Genomic DNA, 20,331 nt, shown 5'->3' on the forward strand with positions numbered 1-20,331 from the left:
GTTTATTTTCTTCCGCAATATAGTCCCTTGTTGAGCCCCTTGGAAGAATGTTTTTCAAAGTTAAAAGGTTTGGTTAGAAGACAACCTGGTCTCTCAGTTGATCAGCTTGTAAAGCATATTAGCGATTGTAGTAAACAAATCTGCAAAGACAATTGTGAAGTCTGGGTTGATCACAGCATTAGTTTTTTTAGTAAATGCCTAGGTGAAGAAGAAATATATATAATTTTTTTAAAAAATAAATAAATATCCCATTTTTAAAGGACAAAAAAGACCTTTTCAAATTTAACTAAAGACCTTCCCAAAAAAAGCTTTGGTTTTCTCATTTTTTTTTTGAAGTGGAAATCCGGTATATAATATTTCGGAGTTTAACGTTTGTGTATCAAATTTTAGTATAATTTCCAACTTGAAGTAAAACACTTTTTACACTTGTAAAATTCAAATGTCAATCATCAACAATGCTGGCCCACAACCAGACAAGAAGGAAAGAATTTCACTTACTCGCGAGCAGAAAGAAGCTATAATTGAAAAGGAAGACAGCAGTAATCTCACTTTGCATGATCTTGGAGTGTGGGCATTTGAGCAATTCCAAAAAGAGGGAGTTTGGAAACCTCTTTCCCATACCACTATCAAACGGATTATTTCTGAAGAATCCCGATCCAAAATCAAGATGTCAGCACCCCATCAGCATGGCTGTAAACATTTTGTTCCTTCTGCTGCACCAGCTCTCGAAGACAGGCTTGCTGTAGAAGCTGAAACTCTGAAAAAAGCGCGTATACCAGTTAACCAGACGACTTTGCAGAGACTGGCCATTGAGATTGTAAAATCAGATCCATCAATTGCTCCAGCTATGAAATTCTCGAGAGGGTGGGTGCAAAGCGTAATGAAAAGGAAATCAATCAAGACAACTGGCCGCGGAATGAAAAGACTTCGGGCAAATCCGAGGTCCCAGAAGTTCAAGAAAAGTTGAAAGGTAAAAAATAAAATATATTGAAATGAATCAACAGAAATATCATCAGTAGTTAAGTACTCTTAATTTTAATAATTATTATGATAATATATGAAGATAGCGATATTTAAACACTTGAAAAACATCTGTATAAAGACACTCAATATGGTTTGAATCATCTGGAATTTATTTTGATCCATATGGTTCTGTAAATAACTTCCTTTGTGGTATCGAAAAGGAAGATTACAAATAAAGTAAAAGGTCAAAGTTCTTATAATATATGTATCATATGTAGAGATTCTCTCAGTATCTTAGCAACCATAACGTATATGCACTATAGTATCTGCTTTAAAAAAATGATTGTAACAATGCATGTGGGCAGTAAAAATGGTAAAAACAATACTCTGTTTAAATTTCCTTTTGTATAAAATAAAAAATTAAAGTGGTTTATATTCCAACATATGATTATTAAAATGTAACTTTAACTCAAATCTTCAAAGACACATTTTATATTCCAACTGTGATTGCAGTTTGATTTGTGAAAAGTTGGATTATGTTATTTTGGAACAAAGTATTAGAAGAGGACGAGGAGTAATAGAGAATATGAGGCTGCTAAAATATACACCCTTTGTCAGGACGTTACTGCATAAATATTTTAAATTTTTACAAGGTAGTACTCTCTCTAATATTTTTTCATAATAAATATGGTAAATATCTTTCAAATTCAAAAAACAAATGCCAAATTTCTTCTTAGAAACTTGTATGAAATAATGGCACTAATATATTAAGATTAATCACAGAAATATTGAGAAATTCTTGATAATTGAATAATAAAATCTTTAATATTTTAACCAAGCGGATCATAACACTGATGGACGTTCCATTGTAATTTTAGGCTTCTTATTCATTTTGTTTGTATAACCTTGTGCTCCATAAAGAGTAACCGAGTCGCTCTATTTTGTATTACATATCACCCCTCAGAAATCTAAAAAAAAAGTTTGTTTTTGACAGTGTCCAAATTTTCCGCAAAATTAGTTAAACACTAATCAATCATATAGTGCTTTCATATTTTGAGATTGGAGGTTAATGACTTTGTAGCTAACTAGTAGTAAACTTGATAAAGTTTACGGAAGTAGCACCAAAATACGAAGTGAAAAGGTACAACAAGCTTTCGATAAAATATTCTACTTGGAAATCATATAAAGCATATTGTACAGCTCTAAAATATATACTACTTATTTCTTTCTTAATATTTAATTATTTTATTTAAATAAAAAAGTAACACTAACACCACGGAAAGAAAATAGATGGTCCTAATGATTCCCTGGACTGCCTTTTCTTTTTCTGTGGTTACATAGATAGAGCATAATTGCCAAAGGGTTCAAGGATATAATAAGGCTCGATTGATAATATATTTACTGTCAGTCTGTGGAGCAACATAGTCTAAGCACGCCTTATAAACATGTTTAATCCCTGGTTCAATGAAAATAAAGGTAATGAAGGCTATTATATATGTGTTTGAGTGAATAAGAGATAAATAAGTTTTTATAAATCTTTATATTGTATAAGTATGTACTCAAAATGCAATAACTGTGTCTAAGGGATTAACGGCATCCAAGTAGGTGTTTTCGTCTTGTAAATAACCCACTCCGGGCCAAAGAAACGATTCAACGTGTGTTCTTCGTAGGCGATGCGTTCAGAAAAGAATTTGTGAAGCCAATATACAAACAGGCCAAGACAAATAGGGTTCATCAGGAGAAATTGGGCACCAACAGCCCACCAGTAGAATCCAAAGTAAGAAGGATGGCGCATAATACTATGGTAGAAACAAAAACAAAACAAAAAATGAGTTTTTTTACAAGATATATATTAAACAACGTCTTAATAAAAACAGCAGTTACCTGTAAATACCATGTTTAACCAAGACGTGGTCTTGAGACTTGTAATCTACGATGTGATGCGAGAAGTTATGTCTGGCAGAGAACATAGCCACTGTGCGGCATCCCTGCCCAAGCACAAGGAGAAATAGACCTAGGTAAATTGTTATTGAGAATATATTCCAGTATATCGATTAAGGTTTGGGTTTACCTAGCCAGCTCAATAAACCGAATCGTTTATATGAAGGAAAGAAGAGATACTCGATGATAAATTCAATAATTGAAGCAGCATGAGCAGCGTGGTAGTGAGGACTGTGATCAATCAAGAAAGCTATAAAGTGCATAAATAGGTAAACAGATATTTAAACTTTATAATGCTCTATTTACTTTTTTTTACTATTCAAAGAAGAGAAACTTACAGTCCAGACTAAGTTTGTCTGGATTAAAGAGAGCTGTGGCGATGTATTCCAAGAAATGAAATAGGGCAAGGGCAGCAATGTAGATGCCAAGATGTTGGATGTTCCATTCCAATTTTCCCAAGATCACTAAGAGCAGACCTCCACTACAGACCATGCCAAGTAAGAAGCCATAAAGGGCAATATTCTGAGGACTGTTCTCGCCATCTAGTAAGCGAATCTTGTCATCTCTCTGGGGTACTGATCCTTGTTGGAAGGATGTAAATGATTCGTCTCTAGGAGATGATCTCACCAAACGAATCGTTTTTTCTCTTTCAGTTTGATGCCTTGATTCTGTACTTTCCATCGCTAAAAAAGAAGTAATTATGATTCGGGCAATGCCTAGAGGCAGAAATCACGTGCTGTAAAGAAAAATGGAAAGAGAACAAAGGGGACTTGTCTCGTTTTATTGAACCTCTCTTTTTCTGACTTGCTCAATGTTCGCTCCTACACGTCTAAAGGTTCAGCTTAAGCTGGCCATAAACCGTCTGAAGATGCTTCAAGCTAAGAAGAACTCACTCAATCAGCACCAGAGAAGAGAGATTGCAACTCTTTTGGAAAAAGGAAAGGTTGAGAGTGCGCGTATACGAGTAGAGCATATTATTCGAGAGGATCTGTTGATGGAGGCCATGGAGATTCTAGAACTTTACTGCGATCTTTTGCTGGCTAGATTTGGGCTGATTGAGCAATACAGGCAAGCTAGTTTCCATTCTTTATTATGTTATACTATGTCATAATTATAATTATGATGGCTATATAAGAATATCAGTGCTGATGCTAGATAACGTAGGGTATGCGATCCCGGTATCTCGGAGGCAGTGCATACTATTATTTGGGCTACACCTCGCGCAGATGAAGTCAAAGAGCTTGGTGTGGTAAAGCGGAATAAAAATGGATAAAACTTGATAGCATGTAAAATTACTGAGCCTTAAACTTATAGGTCAGGGATCAGCTTGCCTTTCGTTTTGGAAAGGAATTTGTGCTTTCTGCTTTGGACAACACTGAGAATCAAGTGAACCCGAGGGTAAATAAAGAACAATATAACTATTAAAATTATTACTATTACTATTATTATTTTTAAAGGAAAAAAAAGTGCCCCGAGATTATTAGTAGCATCATTACCATTATCTTATAAATTCAATTGATTAGGTTATATCCAAGATGCAGGTCAACGCACCCGATGCCTTCTTGGTGGAACGATACTTGGAAGAAATCGCAAAGTCATACGATGTTGGATGGGTTTCAGATGTTCTTGCTCGGGAACAAACATACAACGATGGTGATTTCGACGACAATGATGATGATGACACACCTAGTGGTGGTATTGCTGAAAAGGTATGTGAGATGTCTACAAACAGTACTACTGATCTTTATATAATTTCTATTATAAAACCAGGTTCACCAAGAAGCTGAAAGAGAACCACCTGTTTTGGCAACACCTAGAACTCAGACCCAGCTGGTAAGGGAAAAAAAAGAACTTCAATGCATTATTGCTAGTAAGAGAGGAATTAAAACTTTCTTTCTTTTACAGCCAATCGCACGCTCTCCTTCTCCTACATTTGATTTACCGGAAATACCCACTAACTTACCGCTCAAGAAGCCTATTAATACCTCCCCTGCAAGCAAACCTGCAGCAGATAGCTTTGATGATCTTGCCAAACGCCTTGAAGCGTTGAAGAAGAGATAGGAAAAAACAAAACGACTACTGCGACTGCTTTTTATTCGTCTTTTAGAAAAAGAATATAATAATATGGTATTGTGTTACTGATACATTTTCTCGGAAAATGTCCAACCAAAAGACACACACACACTACACACGCACCACACACGCACGCACACCTTATACACTATACATTATACACTATACATTACACACTGCAAACAAATATACGATTATTTTTTTAAAAAAATTGAAGAACAATTTTTATACAAATAATATATATATAATATCTTTAAATTTTTTTTAAATATTATATATATTTATTTTATTTCACTTTATTTTATTTATTTTTATTCTTTTGCTTGTCTTCTTCACAATGAAGTGGTTGAGTAATGAGGACGAGGACTCTTCACAGGATGAACAAAGCTTATCTCCAGTAACATTAGAGTTCTTTTCACAGCACAAAGAAGATGAAAAGGCATCCATTCCACGACCTAATGAACCTGCGCAATCAGCCACTGAGCCAGAAGATCCCGTAGCCATTATAGAGCTTGTACAGCCTAGTGAGCTTCCAACCAAGAAGTCACCCCTCCAAAAAGATGCCGAGACTAACTCAGTACCATCAGACACAGACTTCAAGTCAACCTCAGAAGCACTCATCAAAAAACTTCTTCAACTGTCTTCACCTCGTCTTGACATCAAGATCGTCAGTGTCCTTCAACTCGAAGGTAATGAAAAGGCAAACTCCGGTTTACCATTGACCTGACTCTGGACCCTTGTGTTTGTGATCCAGGTATGATGGACCTATTCATGTCCCACATCACGCGTCTTAACCCAGACAAGCCGAAAATCAACATTGAATCCTTGACTCTGTTGGAAAAAGTGGACTTGGCTGCTCATGAGCGTGATCTCGAGGATTTAAAGGCTACAAAAAGATCCTATCATGCTATGGAACTTCTTTGTGGAAACTCTGCTAATCATTTCTGGGTACAAGACTCCCGTTTCCAAGTCATTGGTAGGTATCTTTTTACTCTTATCTTTTTGTCAAAATTCAAGGTGATAAAGGGATTTTGAAACGTATTTTAATCATCTGTAGTATCAAACTTGTTGGACATCTTTCTGTCTAATTCGGATGGAAATTTGAACCACTTTGGTAACATCTTCCAGCATTTTGTTCGGCGTCATCCATGTAGCATGCTTGATTTTGTAATCATAAAGAAACAATCCAGCCGATTCTTCGATCTTCTATTGCCATACATCATCCAAGGCCCAGTGGTTGACTCTATATTGAGTCTTTTGTTTGTTCGGGATATCGATTCTGAAACAGAAAAGAAACGTGGAAAAGCTCATCAGAAATTACAAGAAATGGGATTTTTGGAGTGGTTAGTGGATGCCATTCAAGTCAAAGGTAAGATATAAAAAAATCACATTTAATCAGCATATTGACACTATCGCTCCAGATCATCCACAGTTTGCGGAGGCAGCGCAGGAGTTACTTTTACGTGTTATTGAAGAAACATCTCAGGTGGATAATGGTGGTGCTTTACTAAAATCACTCCAGTCTGAGGGCGGTCCTGTAATTATTGATACACTGGTCAAAGTAAGGTCGAAATTGAAGGCACAGCATGATTTTGGGGACTAAATCTTGGTTTAGTTGATTATGGGCCAGAAACCATCTAAGGAACGTAGCATGAACATAAACGTACTCAAGCTCTTGGTAAAGAGGTAAGAAAAATTGATGTGGTTTACAGTGACATAATACTAATGATTTCGCATTTAACAAGTGGTACTTTGACCACCCGAGCATCAACCTTATCACAGCCTGTTCAAGGTCCCCTTTATGCCATCTCAGCTCACACCCAAAAGTTACTAGCTAAGCACATGTCAGAACTATGCTCTGTAGTTGTTAGTGACAGGAATTCTCTTTCGACAAAAATGTAAGATAAAGTATATCTATTATTGATATATATATAACAGGTTGGTAAATAATCGTATATATAAAATACCTAGGCACCCACTCACAACTTCCGATCTTGAATTGCTTCAAGTCATTCACTTGACATTGATGCATGCTGAAGATACGACACAATTATTGGAGGCCATGACGCCTGCCTTTTGGAAAATATTAGTAAATTCGTTTTTTGAAAAGTCGTAAGTGACATTCGCATAAGGTGACTGATTAATACTGATAACCCGTAAACTTTTAAACCAGTTCAAGCAATATCTACCATACATTTTTCTTCCGTCTATTTTATTTGGTACTTAATATTGGACATGAGCCTACATTGCTTTTGATTATACGCAAGCAGAAACTGTTGACCCGTTTGGTTGACGTCTATACAGACAAAGATCACCACACAGGTAATATAAATCTATGTGCATTTACATAGATGGGCATGTGTGCGGGTAGGATGTATGTGAATATGGTGTTAAGTATGAGATAAATAGACTAACTTTCCAAATATTTTAGACAATCGAGGGTTCATTCTCCTGATACTTAACTATCTACGATTAATGGCCGATGTCAACCACACATCTCTTATCCACAGAATTGTCACTTCTCATCCTCGTTTTCAAGAATTTTTACCGACTCTTCGGTAGGATCTAAAATTGTAAAAAAAAAATCAATTTGTAATGTGAAATTAATATGCCGTTTCTGTACGTCAGAGCCGAAACACTTGTTCAAACACAAGCCAATGCCAACTGGAAACTCGATTCATGTCCCCGCCCCCCACCCCACATTGGGCCTAGCCCACCTATCCGATCAGCTCCTTTTTCTCCTTATTCTGCTACTTTGCCATTAATGGGAGGAGCAGGGGATCATGACGAAACCTGGTCGTGTGGAATTGATCTTGGTAGTGATTGTAAGTTGAGAATTATGTTGTTAAAATATTCAGAGCACATTATCTCCTTTGGAAAATTTATATATTTGATATTTTGCATAGTTGCCTACTGCTTAGGGTTTGACCAAGATATCAAGCCAGATGGTACAGAAACCCCTGTTGGTCATCTCTCGCGAAGAGGTTCTGTTCATTCTTCTTCAGGAGACAGTACTCAATCAGAAGACTCAAGGCCAGCTTCACCCAACGACTACCACCACGACGTGATACCTGGATTTGTTTTCGAGAGCCTAACACCCGAAGAAGCTCCGACTACAAAGAAGAAGAAAAAGAAGAAGAAGGAGGAGAAAGAATAGGTGTATGTTTCGTACACTAAGACAACTCTTCTTTTTTTCCTATATTTTTTTATCTCACCGACTCTGAAATCTCCTCCTTCTCTACATGCTTATTATTCACTACCTATCAATTCACACAAACATTCTACAACTGCCAAGATGGATTGTTATTCTTTAAATGTATATTCAGACAAAGCAGGCTTGTGTGTTGATATGTTTATCGTATTTGTACAAAATCTTGCCAAAATGGCCTTCTTATCATCTTTCAACGCTCTAAAAAAAAATTTGAATATCATAAAAAGAAGTCCTTGTCAATGTTCCTATATCTACTTTATTTCTGAGTGATTGCATTTTGGCTAAATGCACAGTGGCACTATTTGTCCAGACCAATAAAATCAAATACACTCGAATTGATTTCGAGATACTTTCTTCCAATCATTTTGTTTTTTCTTTTCATGAATTGGATAGGTGGACAACGGTCAGTCGAAGTTCTCTATTTCTTTAAAAACCACAATAATAGTCTCTTTTTGCTTAAATTAATAAACAAATAAACAAACGATGGAAACTCAAATACTTTATAATAAGCAAACAAAGAAGCTTGCCCTATCAAAGGATCAAAAATAATTATATACAGAAAAAACAAGGTAAGGGTTTATAGAACTGTTCAATACACTTAATATTATTTTATTTGATCATTAAATATACTCATCTCCATATTATTTGGCTTGTAGAAATCCACAAAAAAACTGCTCTCAAACTACATCCCATAGTTCAAACGAAGAGACCAATAGGTCAAAATAGCCAACCCCTTTTTAGCCTCTCGCAAAACGTCCGTGCCTATGAGACTCTTCAATCAGACAAACGGACACCTTTTTATAAAAACGCAGTAAAATGCTCACAGAATAATCACATACTATGTAGTATCCAACACATACATAAAAAAGATATATAGGAATGTTACCTATTTCTGGATATATGCTTCTTTTTTAGTTCCCTGAGTAGCACGACGTTGTCATTGAAACGCATCTTTGTTCTGCAATGTCAGCTGAATTATCATTTTAGTTTTTTTTAGATACCTTCTACTTTACGAATAACTATAGCAGCTTAAAACAACAATAAAATAATACTTTTGTATCAAATATATTTGTAGAAAATATTATGTTACAAGAGCTGCACTATATGCCAATAAACATTTACTAATGACAATAAAAGCATTAAGAAGTGGCTCATGCAAAACAATTGCATTGTAATATATATATATATATATATATATATGCATGTACCTATACTCAATCTGATACACTTCCCCTGTCATAACCCCTTCTTCTCCTCATTCCAGTTTACTTCTATTAGTCACGAGAATACATAGCCGAGATTATCATTTTGTTAAACTAAAATGATTTTTTTTTACTTGCTTAACCAATCTTGTTCTGTTTGCTTGAATATACGACATGACTCTAGCAGAACAATTTAACATTCAAGACTACCCAATTGTTATTGGAATTGATTTTGGTTAGTTACTAGGAAACGTAAATGTCTAATCACTATTGTCTCATTGGTTTAATATTTACATATTTATCTAGGAACAACATATTCTGGGTGTGCATATTCACTTGCTAATTCAGAAGAAGTAATTGACATTCAAAAATGGTAAAGGTTAATTAGTGAAATGTATACTATTTCTTTATAATAAACTTTCATTTTTACATACTACAGGCCAAAGCAAAACAATAATGTGTACCCCAAAGTAAGATTTCTATCCGTTTCAGTAGCAGTAGTATTATTGTTCTTGTTGCACTATTAGTATTATTATTATGTCTTGAAGTCATCTGATAAAAAAAAGTCGAGAAACTCAAAACGCCTGAATACTTTCATAGACACCAACTCTGAATTTTTATCAAAACAATACTAGTGTCATGACTCAGTGGGGGAATGCGGCTCGTATAATTATGCAAAGACCAGCTTCCCGTAGCTCTGTTTTACTTAAGCAGTACAAGCTCTATTTGGATGAAAATATAGCTAAAGATCTTCCTCCTCTTCCCAATGGTCTGTCTATTGTTGATGCTATTTCAGATTACCTCCGCGCATTTCATGAACATGCCATGTCAGAACTCAAAAAAGCTATTGCCACCAGTGATAAAAGCCAATGTCGTTATGTAAGCTTATTCAAGTACTACAAAATATTTTGGTACCGATTCTCTATTCTATCAACCTCCTAATTAAAGGTTTTACGAGTACTGGTAGTGTTTGACAGTCCCTGCAATGTGGTCTGACAAGGCCAAAGGAACGATGCGAGAAGCTGCCATTCAAGCTGGTTTAATCCAACCGTCAGATCATCGGGATCGGCTGATGTTAATCAGTGAGCCCGAAGCAGCTGCACTTTATTGCGAGAAAAAATGTGAACAATTTAATCTTAAGCACAAAGACCGATTCATGATTTGCGATGCTGGGGGTGGCACGGTAGACTTGATTGTGTTTGAAATTGATGAACGTGGTGGGAGACGACTAAGGGAATGTATTAAAGGACATGGACAATCTTGTGGATCGGTCTTTCTAGACCGAAGAATGCGCAAACTTTTAAAAAAGAAGTTCAAGGAGAACTTGGCTACTATTCCTACGTCGGCCTTTGATACAATGATGGATAGCTTTGTGGACCTTATCAAACCCCAGTTCGATGGAATCGAGGAGCAATTCTTGTCTTTACCAGCCTCAATCAATATTGGATCAATCAACAATAGCTCTATCGGGTTAGAGGAAGGCATGCTGTGCATTAGTGCAGCGGAGCTTAAGCAAGAAGTATTCAATCCTGTTATAGACGAAATCCTTTCCTTGGTGGAGAACCAACTCCAAAAGGCTGGATCCCTTAAAGCTATATTCCTAGTTGGTGGGTTTGGATCTTCCAATTACTTATTCAAACGTATGCAAGACGAATTTGGACATGCTGTTCCGCTTATTGCAGTTCCACCCCGTTGCGAACTGGCTGTAGTAAGAGGGGCAGTCTACTTTGGTATGAATCCTACAGTTGTAGCTTCTCGGGTTTCTCGTTGCTGGTACGGTATCGACACTACAACTCTATTTGAGGATTCCATTGATCCCCCAGAATACAAGCTTATTCGGTCTGATGGAAGTGTAAGATGTGATAATCGATTTTCTGTTTATGTTAATCGTGGGCAATCTTTAGGTAAGTATTATTGTAATTATTATGTTTTTTTAAAAGAAAAAAACGATAGTTAATAGAGAAGTATTACTGATATTTTTATTTTATTTTTATCAAAGACACCGACTATCATGTTTCTAAAGATTATTATGCGTACTATCCTCATCACACCATATGTACTTTATATGCTACTGCTGCCGAAGAGGCACCACGTTACACTACAAGCCCAGGAGTATTTAAGGTAGCCAACTTTGATATTCCTATGCCAGCTCTTACTGGAGTAGTAGAAGGAGAACAAGTTGGCTTATCGATTAAGATGTATTTTGGGGAAGTTGAACTACGAGTAGAAGGTATTTTAATTTGGTATTCAAGCTGTTATTGTATATTTATTTACAGCTTTAATAATACATTTCTTTGTAGCTGTTATCCGTGGAAAAACTTATGGAACTACATGCACATTTGATCCTGAGTATTAAGCATAAATAAATTAGATATCGACGACACAACTTACACTCTCGATTCTTTTATTTTTCGTACCCTTAAAAATATCAGAATTTGTGCAAAATATTTTTTTTTTCTTTAGTCCCTAAGTTGGGTATTATATAGCCAATTTCTGACACTAGGCTTTGGTGATTGTGAAAGCAAGAATAGCTTTTTGAGGGAAAAAGAAGTATTTACATGATATTTTCTTTCAGTCAAAAGTAACCCTCTATCATACAAGATTATAATTAATTTAGTATAAATGAATATTTAATTACTACAGATGCTCTTAATTTTCTGTGCCTCGTACAATAAAAGAAAAATACTCAAAGGATATATATTTTTTTTCAGTCTATTAATCACTACTAGTAATCTTCAGAATCATAAAATAGAAATAATCTTACACAAGTGAAAGCCCGGTAATAAAAATCTTCTAATGATTAAACACTTGTACGTTATGAGCAAAAATCATGCGAGCCGTAGAGATTATCTATGCCAAATTATAATAAAATAAAAGCTCGTTATTATGAGTGTTCAAATAAGTTTTAATCGTAAAATGAAGCATTTAAAAAAAACATGGACAAGCTTCTGTAGCCACTGATAACAGCAAAAAGGTGTCACGTGCCTATGAATCATTATAACTCAAATCTGTAATGGAAGAAGATAAGTTGAAAAATAAGATGATGTGAAACCATCAGCACTTTGTTTGTCTAGTATTATTTTACTGATGACAAACACGCTTACAATACGCCCGTGTACTCCAAAAGAACTCAAGGAATACTTTCATCAATGGACCATCTCGGAGGGATGGAATCCAATCAAGTATAATGCCGAACTTACCAGGCTCTCTTACCTGATGTACCCTCAAGGTTTTTTGGTGGGAACAGTCCCAGTCACTGACCAAGAAAAGGTTATAACTATTATAGCTGGTTTCCGTCACAGCAATTCCTCTGGATTTATTGGATATTACGTTACTGACCCCGAGTTTCGAGGCAAGGGATATGGATATCCTTTGTTCAAAAAGGCTTTAAACAGTATGCAAGATTGTAAATACGTTGGTCTTTACGCAATGCCCGTTATGGCAGACAAGTATCGATCAGCGGGATTTGATATAACTAGTTGGGATATAGAAAGATATCGGTCAGGATCTCTGGAAAGCTTTTTGGAGCAGTTTTCCCAAGTACCCACACCTTTGGAACCATATGTAGTGGATATCAGTGAAGCACCAATAGATCAACTGGTTTCTTTGGATGAGAAATACAATGGCGTTCCACGACCTACTTTTATGCAAAAATGGATTAAATCGCATATCGAAGGTTCCAAAGAAGGACTTTTTGGAGTTGCCCTAGTAAAGGATGGACAGGTTTTGGGTTACGGATGTGCACGTCCTTCAGAGGAATCGTTTCGTATCGGACCACTATATGCTCACACGGCTGAACAAGCAAAGGAAATTCTAAAAGGTTTGGCTTCCAAAGCTGTAGAAGTGTTCCCTACCCTGAATTCTCCTGATCGCAAACCAAGTGGCTGCTTACTTGATCTGGATACATGTACGGAGAACAAAGATGCAATGGACATGATAAAATACTTCCAATGGACGCCTGTTTTCCGAGCAATTCGAATGTGGAGAACCAACCAACCTCCAGAAAACACAAATGGCCTTTATGGTGTAACTAGTATAGAAATAGGCTAGGTATAAACTTGTATCTAAAAAATTATCCGACTATTTCTGAAGTGTATAAGTTTTTTTATTCTTGCTGTAATTCATAGTTAGAAATGTTGTGGAGTTAAGATATGTAATATAATATAGTTACAAATTGTACACTATGAATTAATCTTATTCGATTTGGTTTTTTATGAGTTGTATAGTTTACTATATCGTGTTATTGAAAATGATTTGAATGATATCTAAATAAAATATCTTTGTTTTTATTTATCCACTGTTCACTTGAATAAAAAGATTCATAAAATGGTGCTTCTTTGTGTGCTGAATTATATGTGTTATGCTACAAGGTAGATTTATTATTTACGTTATTGAATACAAGATATATAAAATAATAATTGAGAATCTTACATGGATTTGCTTGGTTATGTCAACTCAAGAGCTAATTTTTGGCTACACTATAATAGTAAACTGATTATTTAGCTATTACATGTGTAAACCTGAATATTATCTAGTGAAGCATATTTTTATGCATAGAATAATGAAAGAGAGTATGTATTAACAAATGATGAAAAACATGGAATGCTAAGTCGAGATTTTGTGTGGTAATGGCAATGACAATGGAAGTGAGGACAGTTTAGGCAGGATTTCTATCAGAGCGCCGTTCACGCCCAGTGTTGGCTTTATAAAACAGATTATAATCGATCCGAACAACAAGCGATAGGAACTGGACGGTCTCGGTGGCTGAATAATAATTCAAGGCCTCAATCAAAAGCCCAATGTGGAATAGGAAGGCATCCTCGATTTTAGCGAGTGTAAGATTTGAATTTTCGAGACTGGCGGCCAAGGTGCTCTTGGCCCCAATACCTCCTCTGGGTACGCCGAGAACATTTACTTGCTGTTGCTCCTCGAGTTGATTAAGTATTTCGTTGAATTGCTCTGCGAGTTTAGTAAAGTATGTGCAATAGCCTGTCAGCTTGTTGTAAATCTATTTTAAATATTAGTAATTGTATTATTCTGGAGTTTATGTAGATATTACCTTTAGCAGCTTGGCATTTGTAAGCATGCACTCTTTCAAGCATTCGTCCAGAAAATCTGAGTGGTACTGTAAAACTTGATCAACAGTAGAGGCCTATATAGATCTATTTAGTACAAGAATATATAATTTATATTGCTTTTTTTTCAAACTTACTTTTGTAAGGTTGGTTTCCAGGCGTGCCCAGTTTGGTTCGAGAACTTCGTTTGCGATATAATAAGCAAACTGTTGAACAAAAGCCAACATTCGAGTTCGTAGAGAATATATTCGGTACTTCCATGCTTCAATTTCAGGATTTCTGGAAGTTTGTCTCCAGCGTGCATGTTTTTGATCTATCCATTTTGCACACAGCGACTCCTCGACGTGCTTCAAATAAAGCAAGTGACGGAAAAGTAGTTGATACTTTGTAAGAGCTTTGCGAGAGATAACAAGAGACAATGGAAAAGTCACGGTATAGTCTAAAGTAAAAGCCTCGTATCCTTTATAAATATATAGCATGGAAATGTCAGTATGTGAAAGTAAATGTATGTAATAAAGAGTTAATGTACTGACCTGTTAACACATTTTGTGCTCCACCTATTACACTTCCTGCCATGCTTTGACTACGCTCAGGCAGATGTGTTGCGTGCGCAGGTGTATCAATATGACCACTTCCTATAGTCCATCTAGGGTTTTTTGTTCCAGGAAACATCTCTGTTGGTAGACTATCCATACCCGCTACATTAATAACACGCAGTAATTGGTCGATCAGACGATGAGAGCTCATAGATATTTTAACATCCTCTTTGAATGGATCGTAGGCAGCGACTGATGAAGGATTGCGTAATACAAGATCCATCAAAGATTGGAGGCGGGTGAGAGATATGTCTTTGGCTGGTTGTTTTAATTCGTCACGGGCCAAATCCAAAAAAGAAGTTAAGAAATCTGATTGATCAAGAAAGAAGTAATGTTTCAACGAGCTATAAGAAAATACAGTTGAGAATTACTATAGTACGTGTTGTATCAAAAGTATGGCATACCGAAGACGAGCAATTAGTTGCTGTTCTTTTAGCAACAGGTTCAGTAAAGTATGGTTTGCATATCTGTAGGCTATATCGAGATTTTTCACAAATCTAGGAATTATACACGCACACATAAATATGTTATTAACCTCTGAAAAACTCTTCTTTGTGGTTCGTTTTTTTTGTCAATATATATTACCTTCCACCATCTACCGCAGCCCAGACATCGTTTCTAGTTGGGACATAAGCTTGTTCCATATGTGTTCTAGAGGACATGTCTCTAGTATGTGATACACTGCTTCTGTTTGAATGCACATCTTCCATCGATATATCATGTGCGTCTTCGAGATCTCTTTCCATGATAGCATCCTCCATTTCTTCTGGTTTAGCAATATTGACACCACACTCTCTCACAACATTGAGATATTTTCCAGCAAGAAGTATTTGCGTCATCAATGGCTCTAGAAATCTTGGTACATGGCCCTCTCGTATCGAATAACGTGTTTCCCAATATGAGTCGTTGAAGTCTTCTTTGAGTGTCTCTTTCTTAATGCTTTTCTTCTCGACAATCATAAATTCATTGTAAGTATCGTTAATTTCTCCCCGATATATCCATAAATTAAGTATGTGAGAATATGGAGCAGATGCACATGCAAGCAGAAATGAATAGATTTTCTTGCATTTTGGGTTTCTGTATTGTTCCTTTTTTAGTAAGAGTATTTGTTTGAAGTTTGTGTCTCTAATTTATATGCCTACCCACTCAACCCGACCAGTCGATCAGCAAGAACATTTAGTATTGCACCTCCTTTTTGCCATTCTGGAATATGAACTTCGTCTGATTTATTCTCGCCGACAAGTTCTTCTAGTACAGCGTCAAGATCCTCTTCCATTCCGGTAGAATCATCTTCTTTTGATAGATTTCGTATTTTCATGGTTAGACTGTGGAGAGCAGACATATCTTGAAGAGTTTCTTGGGCATAGAACCAGAAACGTTGGAGTGTAAATGTAGCCGATGTTTGGAATTGGTGTTCAAGTTGGGCAATAAAGGTTAAATATTCCTAAATCAAATCATATAAATCATTATAGCTCATTTTTGAAAAGTGGGTGTTTTTATACCTTTAAAAATACATGCATTCCTGAACAAAGGGCATGATTTATGGTGCCATACTCAAATCGAGAATACTGTTCGACAAATGCATTGACAGATATATAATACGTTGCTAAGGGTAATATTTTTTCAACCAAATGGCGTACACTAGGGTCTATGATGCGGATGAATGATGGGCTTTTTTTTGTAACAATAAAATGTGTGCTGTATGTTACCCATTGTTGGATCGATCGAGTATCGAATTTCGTCCCAAATATTGTCTTTTTTTGAAGGTAGTGTATCAAACTGAGTATCTTCCATTGGATCATCGTCTTCGTTTACAGCTTTAGGATAAACAATCTTGATGAATATACCATCGATTCCCTAAATATATCTACATAAGTACCCATTGTTAAAATACACAATTCTGGATTAGCTTATTTACCATGAGCACAAAGAGTAAATCTTCTATTGCTGCATATTCCTGAATGTGTTCGAGAAATGATCCAATATGCTGTGTAGATGACTTGAAGCGGAGTATATGTGAGACACGGCAAGATACTTTTTTGGAGAGATTACTTTACCAGTGGTATTTGAGGTGATCTTGGGCTAGACTCAGAAGTATTAGGTGCAGGGTCAGGACCACCTTGAGATATACAGTGTTAATTACAATTTTATAAATATGAATATATTATTATTACTGTTTAGCTTAGAATTTGATGGATTTGAAGGTTCGGTGTAGATTGACAAGAGATTGTTGATTCCTGCGAGATCGCCGTATCTTCCTCCGAGAGCTGGTCCTGATGTTGTGCTTGCAAGTGAATTGTGTCTGATAGTTGCGAGGTCTTTGCTGATCTATGGAGAGTCAACAATTGCAGCATTGCTGGTATGTCTCGTATACCTTTTTGACTTGTCTCTCAGTCAAGAGTGCGCTTTGTCGTGGGGTTCCTGCATTGGTTGTGGCACGACTGCGACCTTCTTGTGGAGATTGTGGCTGTGCCGTGCTGATTATAGGTCGATGGGATGGCGATGCGGGTGAAGACGGGCGAGTAGTGCTACGCGGACGTGCCATGATAATATAAAAGAGAAAGAACGCGGCAAATGGCAGTGACAAACCCAGTATTTGGTGATGGATGTTTTTCATTTTTTTTTTGAATATCCGGTCCAGTCCAATTCAGTCCAGTCCAATCCAGCCCAGTTCAATTCAATTAGGTTCAGTTGATTTCAGCCCCACTCCGTCACATTTGACCCCTTTCCCATTTTTAGTCCTCACGCTCTTTCTCTTGGCCTTTAATTTTTATTTTTGTTTTTTATTTTTACATTTCTCTCTTATTTCAAAATGCCAAAGAGATGTTGCTGTATCATTCCGCTGAGAGGAGGCACTGTACTTATTAGTCTTGCAGTGGCAGTAAGTACAGGCACCTTGGTCTTTATGATCCTCTGCTAATCATTGTCTTTAGATCGTCTCGGGTCTACTCTTAGCATTGACATTTACACACAAGAATCGTAAGTTAAATGGTACAGACAAAAAGTAAATGGTCGGCTAATATTGATTAATAGCCATGGTTATGCACCTTTCTGGTATACACACTGTCTTGCCCTGGGTTTATACCATTGTTCTCGGTAAATAAGAAGATATTATGACGTGCAGGGGATACATATGTCTGATGAAGTATTGACCCCTTTTATGTTGCAGCTGTATCTGCTGCAGTTGGCTTATATGGACTTTTGTCTTCAACTCTGGTAAGTTTTTTTTTGGATCTATCACTGTCAACAAAATAAAAAAAAATAGAGAAAGGGCTTATATGATATTATCGATCTCTTTATTTTTGGATTTTTGTGTTCAGGGCAACTTGTACCTGATGAGATTTTATAAATTCCTCTTCTGGCTGCTCACAATCCTGGTCACCATCTGGCAAACAGGCAGCTTTGTACTGGCACTGATTAACCGCTCAAAAACTCTGGCTGCATGTAATGAAATCAACCCTTCTAGTAATAGCACTAAGCCTGCCAGTGGAAATCAGACATCACTTGGAGAAGATACCTCTTTCTCGTTCGCAGGCTATAACACTACTTTCCTTGGTATGCAGACAGGAAATACTTATGGACTAGCCAATTGTGATCAGGCCGTTCAGGCAGGCGTGATCCTCCTTGCTATCCTACTCTTTTTGGGAGCCATCTTCATGGTAAGACAATATTCCCAAGTCAATAAGTAGATTTGCTTAACCACATTTTTTGTCCTACAGTTCTATTTTGCCTCTGTGGTTGGATCGTACGCCACTAAGCTTAGAGAACGCAGTCTAGGTCACCGCCTGAGGGATGCGGAGTGGGACGACAACATTGACGATCTTGCTTCGTCTTATCGTGCTGATGCTCGTGATGCCCCTAAATATCCCCTCAAGAATATGTCCAAAAGCTCGGGCGGTTCATTCTCGAATGGATTAAAGAAGCTTGGGTTTGGAAAAAAGTAGACTTATAATTTGTTACCCTTTCTTGTTTATTAAAATGTATACGAACAAAAGCAAATCAAATGGAGTGGAATGGGATGGGATGGGATGAAAAGCGAATGGATAGGCCTCATCTATTCGTCATCATCGGACATGAGTTCTGCCAACTCCCGCTCTTCTTCTTCTGTAAGACCAGAGTCCTTCTTCTCTTCTTTCTTTTTCTTCTCCTTGTTCAATAATTGATCATTGTACTCCTTCAGTGCAGAAGCTAGATAAAGGGGTGTTAATTACTAAATCAATAATAGAACAAAATAAATATAGTGAATCTTACCTGTAATAGACCAACGGCGTAATGAGCAATCGAGGGATACACTGTAGAGGGTTGATCCAACAGCAGCCAATGCTGACACTTCATCGAAATGGCCATCGATTGTGGATTCTAATTTACCAGACTATTTTACCAGGAATCATATTAGTTTGGTAATATTTTAATTTATTAAGATGAACTTACTGCAACATCCCAGACACGAATTAAGTCGTCACTTGCACCAGTGATAATGTAGGGGCCCGCGAGTACAAGTGATTTAACGCGATCAGGGTGTGTAAGGATTGTATCTACCGCACCTGTCTCAGTGTTCCAGCGTCTTACACTCTTGTCAGCAGAAGCTTAAAATAAATGTTAGTTCAAGTTATAAGAAACCAAATAAACAATACCTGTCCATATCTCGTCATCTCCCGCCTTGACGCAGTAAATACTTGTCTCATGCCCTAAAAATGTATGGACACAAGACTTCTTCTCAATATCCCACTTTTTAATAGTCAGGTCAGTTGAGGCAGAGAATAGGAAACAGCCGTCAGAGGATAGTGTGAGACTCTCGACGGGGCGTGAATGGCCTTTGAAAACATTTGTACAAATAGGCTTCTCGACAGAAATATCCCATTGGAATATATGATTATCGGATGAACCCGAATACAGTTTATCTCCCACCAGCAGGATGGTCTTTACAAAATCAGTGTGTCCTCCGAGCGTCAACAGACATTCACCCGTATTTGTATCCCACTTTTTGATTGTTTTGTCCCAAGAACCAGTCCAGAGAACGCTGCCGTTATCAGACAGAGCCAGGGATGTGACGGGACCTGTGTGTCCTTTAAACAATTTATTGGTTTTTTTGGTCTGCCAAAAGAGGTTAGGGAAAATAAGGGGTTTAATTAGTACGCCACATACAGGTTTTTCTAGGTACAATATAATGGACCTTACCTTGAGATTGATGCGCTTAGCTATAAATCCTGATTCGGCCACATAAGCGTAATTGGTATCTACGACAATGAGATCAAGTCCCTTTGATGAAA

The 20,331-nt window shown here is 36.8% G+C and overlaps 9 protein-coding genes across 9 annotated transcripts; 6 read left to right on the top strand and 3 right to left on the bottom strand.

Moving 5' to 3' along the window:
- Nucleotides 1-439: 439 nt before the first annotated feature.
- PHYBLDRAFT_179874 (Homeodomain-like DNA binding domain-containing transcription factor) lies at nucleotides 440-1,084 on the top strand (the record flags this gene model as incomplete). Its single annotated transcript, XM_018438225.1, has 1 exon — nucleotides 440-1,084. The coding sequence occupies one exon, from the start codon at nucleotides 440-442 to the stop codon at nucleotides 965-967; it is 528 nt and encodes a 175-aa protein (XP_018295521.1). The 3' UTR covers nucleotides 968-1,084.
- A 1,382-nt stretch (nucleotides 1,085-2,466) lies between these two features.
- Nucleotides 2,467-3,581, bottom strand: PHYBLDRAFT_122405 (hypothetical protein). Its single transcript, XM_018428870.1, has 4 exons — nucleotides 3,243-3,581; nucleotides 3,035-3,154; nucleotides 2,848-2,977; nucleotides 2,467-2,762 (listed from the first exon to the last, which is right to left on the bottom strand). Exons 1-4 carry the CDS (start codon nucleotides 3,394-3,396, stop codon nucleotides 2,543-2,545), a joined length of 624 nt encoding a protein of 207 aa, XP_018295522.1. The 5' UTR covers nucleotides 3,397-3,581; the 3' UTR covers nucleotides 2,467-2,542.
- A 134-nt stretch (nucleotides 3,582-3,715) lies between these two features.
- PHYBLDRAFT_108103 (hypothetical protein) lies at nucleotides 3,716-4,691 on the top strand (the record flags this gene model as incomplete). Its single annotated transcript, XM_018428030.1, has 4 exons — nucleotides 3,716-4,008; nucleotides 4,069-4,153; nucleotides 4,219-4,302; nucleotides 4,428-4,691. The coding sequence occupies 4 exons, from the start codon at nucleotides 3,716-3,718 to the stop codon at nucleotides 4,689-4,691; spliced, it is 726 nt and encodes a 241-aa protein (XP_018295523.1).
- Nucleotides 4,692-7,698: 3,007 nt separating this feature from the next.
- Nucleotides 7,699-8,435, top strand: PHYBLDRAFT_157770 (hypothetical protein). Its single transcript, XM_018433673.1, has 2 exons — nucleotides 7,699-7,802; nucleotides 7,884-8,435. The coding sequence occupies exons 1-2, from the start codon at nucleotides 7,742-7,744 to the stop codon at nucleotides 8,132-8,134; spliced, it is 312 nt and encodes a 103-aa protein (XP_018295524.1). The 5' UTR covers nucleotides 7,699-7,741; the 3' UTR covers nucleotides 8,135-8,435.
- A 1,129-nt stretch (nucleotides 8,436-9,564) lies between these two features.
- PHYBLDRAFT_141373 (hypothetical protein) lies at nucleotides 9,565-11,746 on the top strand (the record flags this gene model as incomplete). Its single annotated transcript, XM_018430580.1, has 7 exons — nucleotides 9,565-9,625; nucleotides 9,697-9,763; nucleotides 9,830-9,860; nucleotides 9,991-10,269; nucleotides 10,358-11,294; nucleotides 11,390-11,620; nucleotides 11,691-11,746. The coding sequence occupies 7 exons, from the start codon at nucleotides 9,565-9,567 to the stop codon at nucleotides 11,744-11,746; spliced, it is 1,662 nt and encodes a 553-aa protein (XP_018295525.1).
- Nucleotides 11,747-12,477: 731 nt separating this feature from the next.
- Nucleotides 12,478-13,440, top strand: PHYBLDRAFT_60621 (hypothetical protein; the record flags this gene model as incomplete). The annotated part of the gene is made up of 1 exon (XM_018440668.1): nucleotides 12,478-13,440. The coding sequence occupies one exon, from the start codon at nucleotides 12,478-12,480 to the stop codon at nucleotides 13,438-13,440; it is 963 nt and encodes a 320-aa protein (XP_018295526.1).
- A 607-nt stretch (nucleotides 13,441-14,047) lies between these two features.
- Nucleotides 14,048-17,678, bottom strand: PHYBLDRAFT_154555 (hypothetical protein; the record flags this gene model as incomplete). Its single annotated transcript, XM_018433336.1, has 11 exons — nucleotides 14,048-14,398; nucleotides 14,450-14,542; nucleotides 14,603-14,925; nucleotides 14,999-15,405; nucleotides 15,466-15,611; nucleotides 15,847-16,138; nucleotides 16,204-16,505; nucleotides 16,564-16,732; nucleotides 16,842-16,918; nucleotides 16,980-17,018; nucleotides 17,436-17,678. 11 exons carry the CDS (start codon nucleotides 17,676-17,678, stop codon nucleotides 14,048-14,050), a joined length of 2,442 nt encoding a protein of 813 aa, XP_018295527.1.
- A 145-nt stretch (nucleotides 17,679-17,823) lies between these two features.
- On the top strand, nucleotides 17,824-19,057 carry PHYBLDRAFT_76396 (hypothetical protein). The gene is made up of 6 exons (XM_018443149.1): nucleotides 17,824-17,942; nucleotides 17,995-18,040; nucleotides 18,095-18,157; nucleotides 18,231-18,277; nucleotides 18,382-18,720; nucleotides 18,781-19,057. Exons 1-6 carry the CDS (start codon nucleotides 17,874-17,876, stop codon nucleotides 19,003-19,005), a joined length of 789 nt encoding a protein of 262 aa, XP_018295528.1. The 5' UTR covers nucleotides 17,824-17,873; the 3' UTR covers nucleotides 19,006-19,057.
- A 259-nt stretch (nucleotides 19,058-19,316) lies between these two features.
- On the bottom strand, nucleotides 19,317-20,158 carry PHYBLDRAFT_4396 (hypothetical protein; the record flags this gene model as incomplete). Its single annotated transcript, XM_018440185.1, has 3 exons — nucleotides 19,317-19,433; nucleotides 19,493-19,647; nucleotides 19,696-20,158. Coding segments are annotated over 3 exons (735 nt in total), but the record flags the coding sequence as incomplete, so codon positions are not given.
- Nucleotides 20,159-20,331: the final 173 nt, after the last annotated feature.

The sequence above is a fragment of the Phycomyces blakesleeanus genome, assembly GCF_001638985.1.
Source record: "Phycomyces blakesleeanus NRRL 1555(-) unplaced genomic scaffold PHYBLscaffold_4, whole genome shotgun sequence".
NCBI classification, from domain to species: Eukaryota; Fungi; Mucoromycota; class Mucoromycetes; order Mucorales; family Phycomycetaceae; genus Phycomyces; species Phycomyces blakesleeanus.

What these genes read in the sequence shown, in the direction of transcription:
- PHYBLDRAFT_122405 (XM_018428870.1), bottom strand. Translation starts at nt 3,396, where the DNA reads ATGGTCTGTAGTGGAGGTCTGCTCTTAGTGATCTTGGGAAAATTGGAA. An exon ending in CGGTTTATTGAGCTGGCTAG is followed by an intron (nt 2,978 to 3,034) that starts GTAAACCCAAAC and finishes CAATTTACCTAG; the next exon opens with GTCTATTTCTCCTTGTGCTT. An exon ending in GTTAAACATGGTATTTACAG is followed by an intron (nt 2,763 to 2,847) that starts GTAACTGCTGTT and finishes TTTCTACCATAG; the next exon opens with TATTATGCGCCATCCTTCTT.
- PHYBLDRAFT_157770 (XM_018433673.1), top strand. Translation starts at nt 7,742, where the DNA reads ATGGGAGGAGCAGGGGATCATGACGAAACCTGGTCGTGTGGAATTGAT. An exon ending in AATTGATCTTGGTAGTGATT is followed by an intron (nt 7,803 to 7,883) that starts GTAAGTTGAGAA and finishes TATTTTGCATAG; the next exon opens with TTGCCTACTGCTTAGGGTTT.
- PHYBLDRAFT_76396 (XM_018443149.1), top strand. Translation starts at nt 17,874, where the DNA reads ATGCCAAAGAGATGTTGCTGTATCATTCCGCTGAGAGGAGGCACTGTA. An exon ending in TTATTAGTCTTGCAGTGGCA is followed by an intron (nt 17,943 to 17,994) that starts GTAAGTACAGGC and finishes CATTGTCTTTAG; the next exon opens with ATCGTCTCGGGTCTACTCTT. An exon ending in GGTTTATACCATTGTTCTCG is followed by an intron (nt 18,158 to 18,230) that starts GTAAATAAGAAG and finishes TTTATGTTGCAG; the next exon opens with CTGTATCTGCTGCAGTTGGC.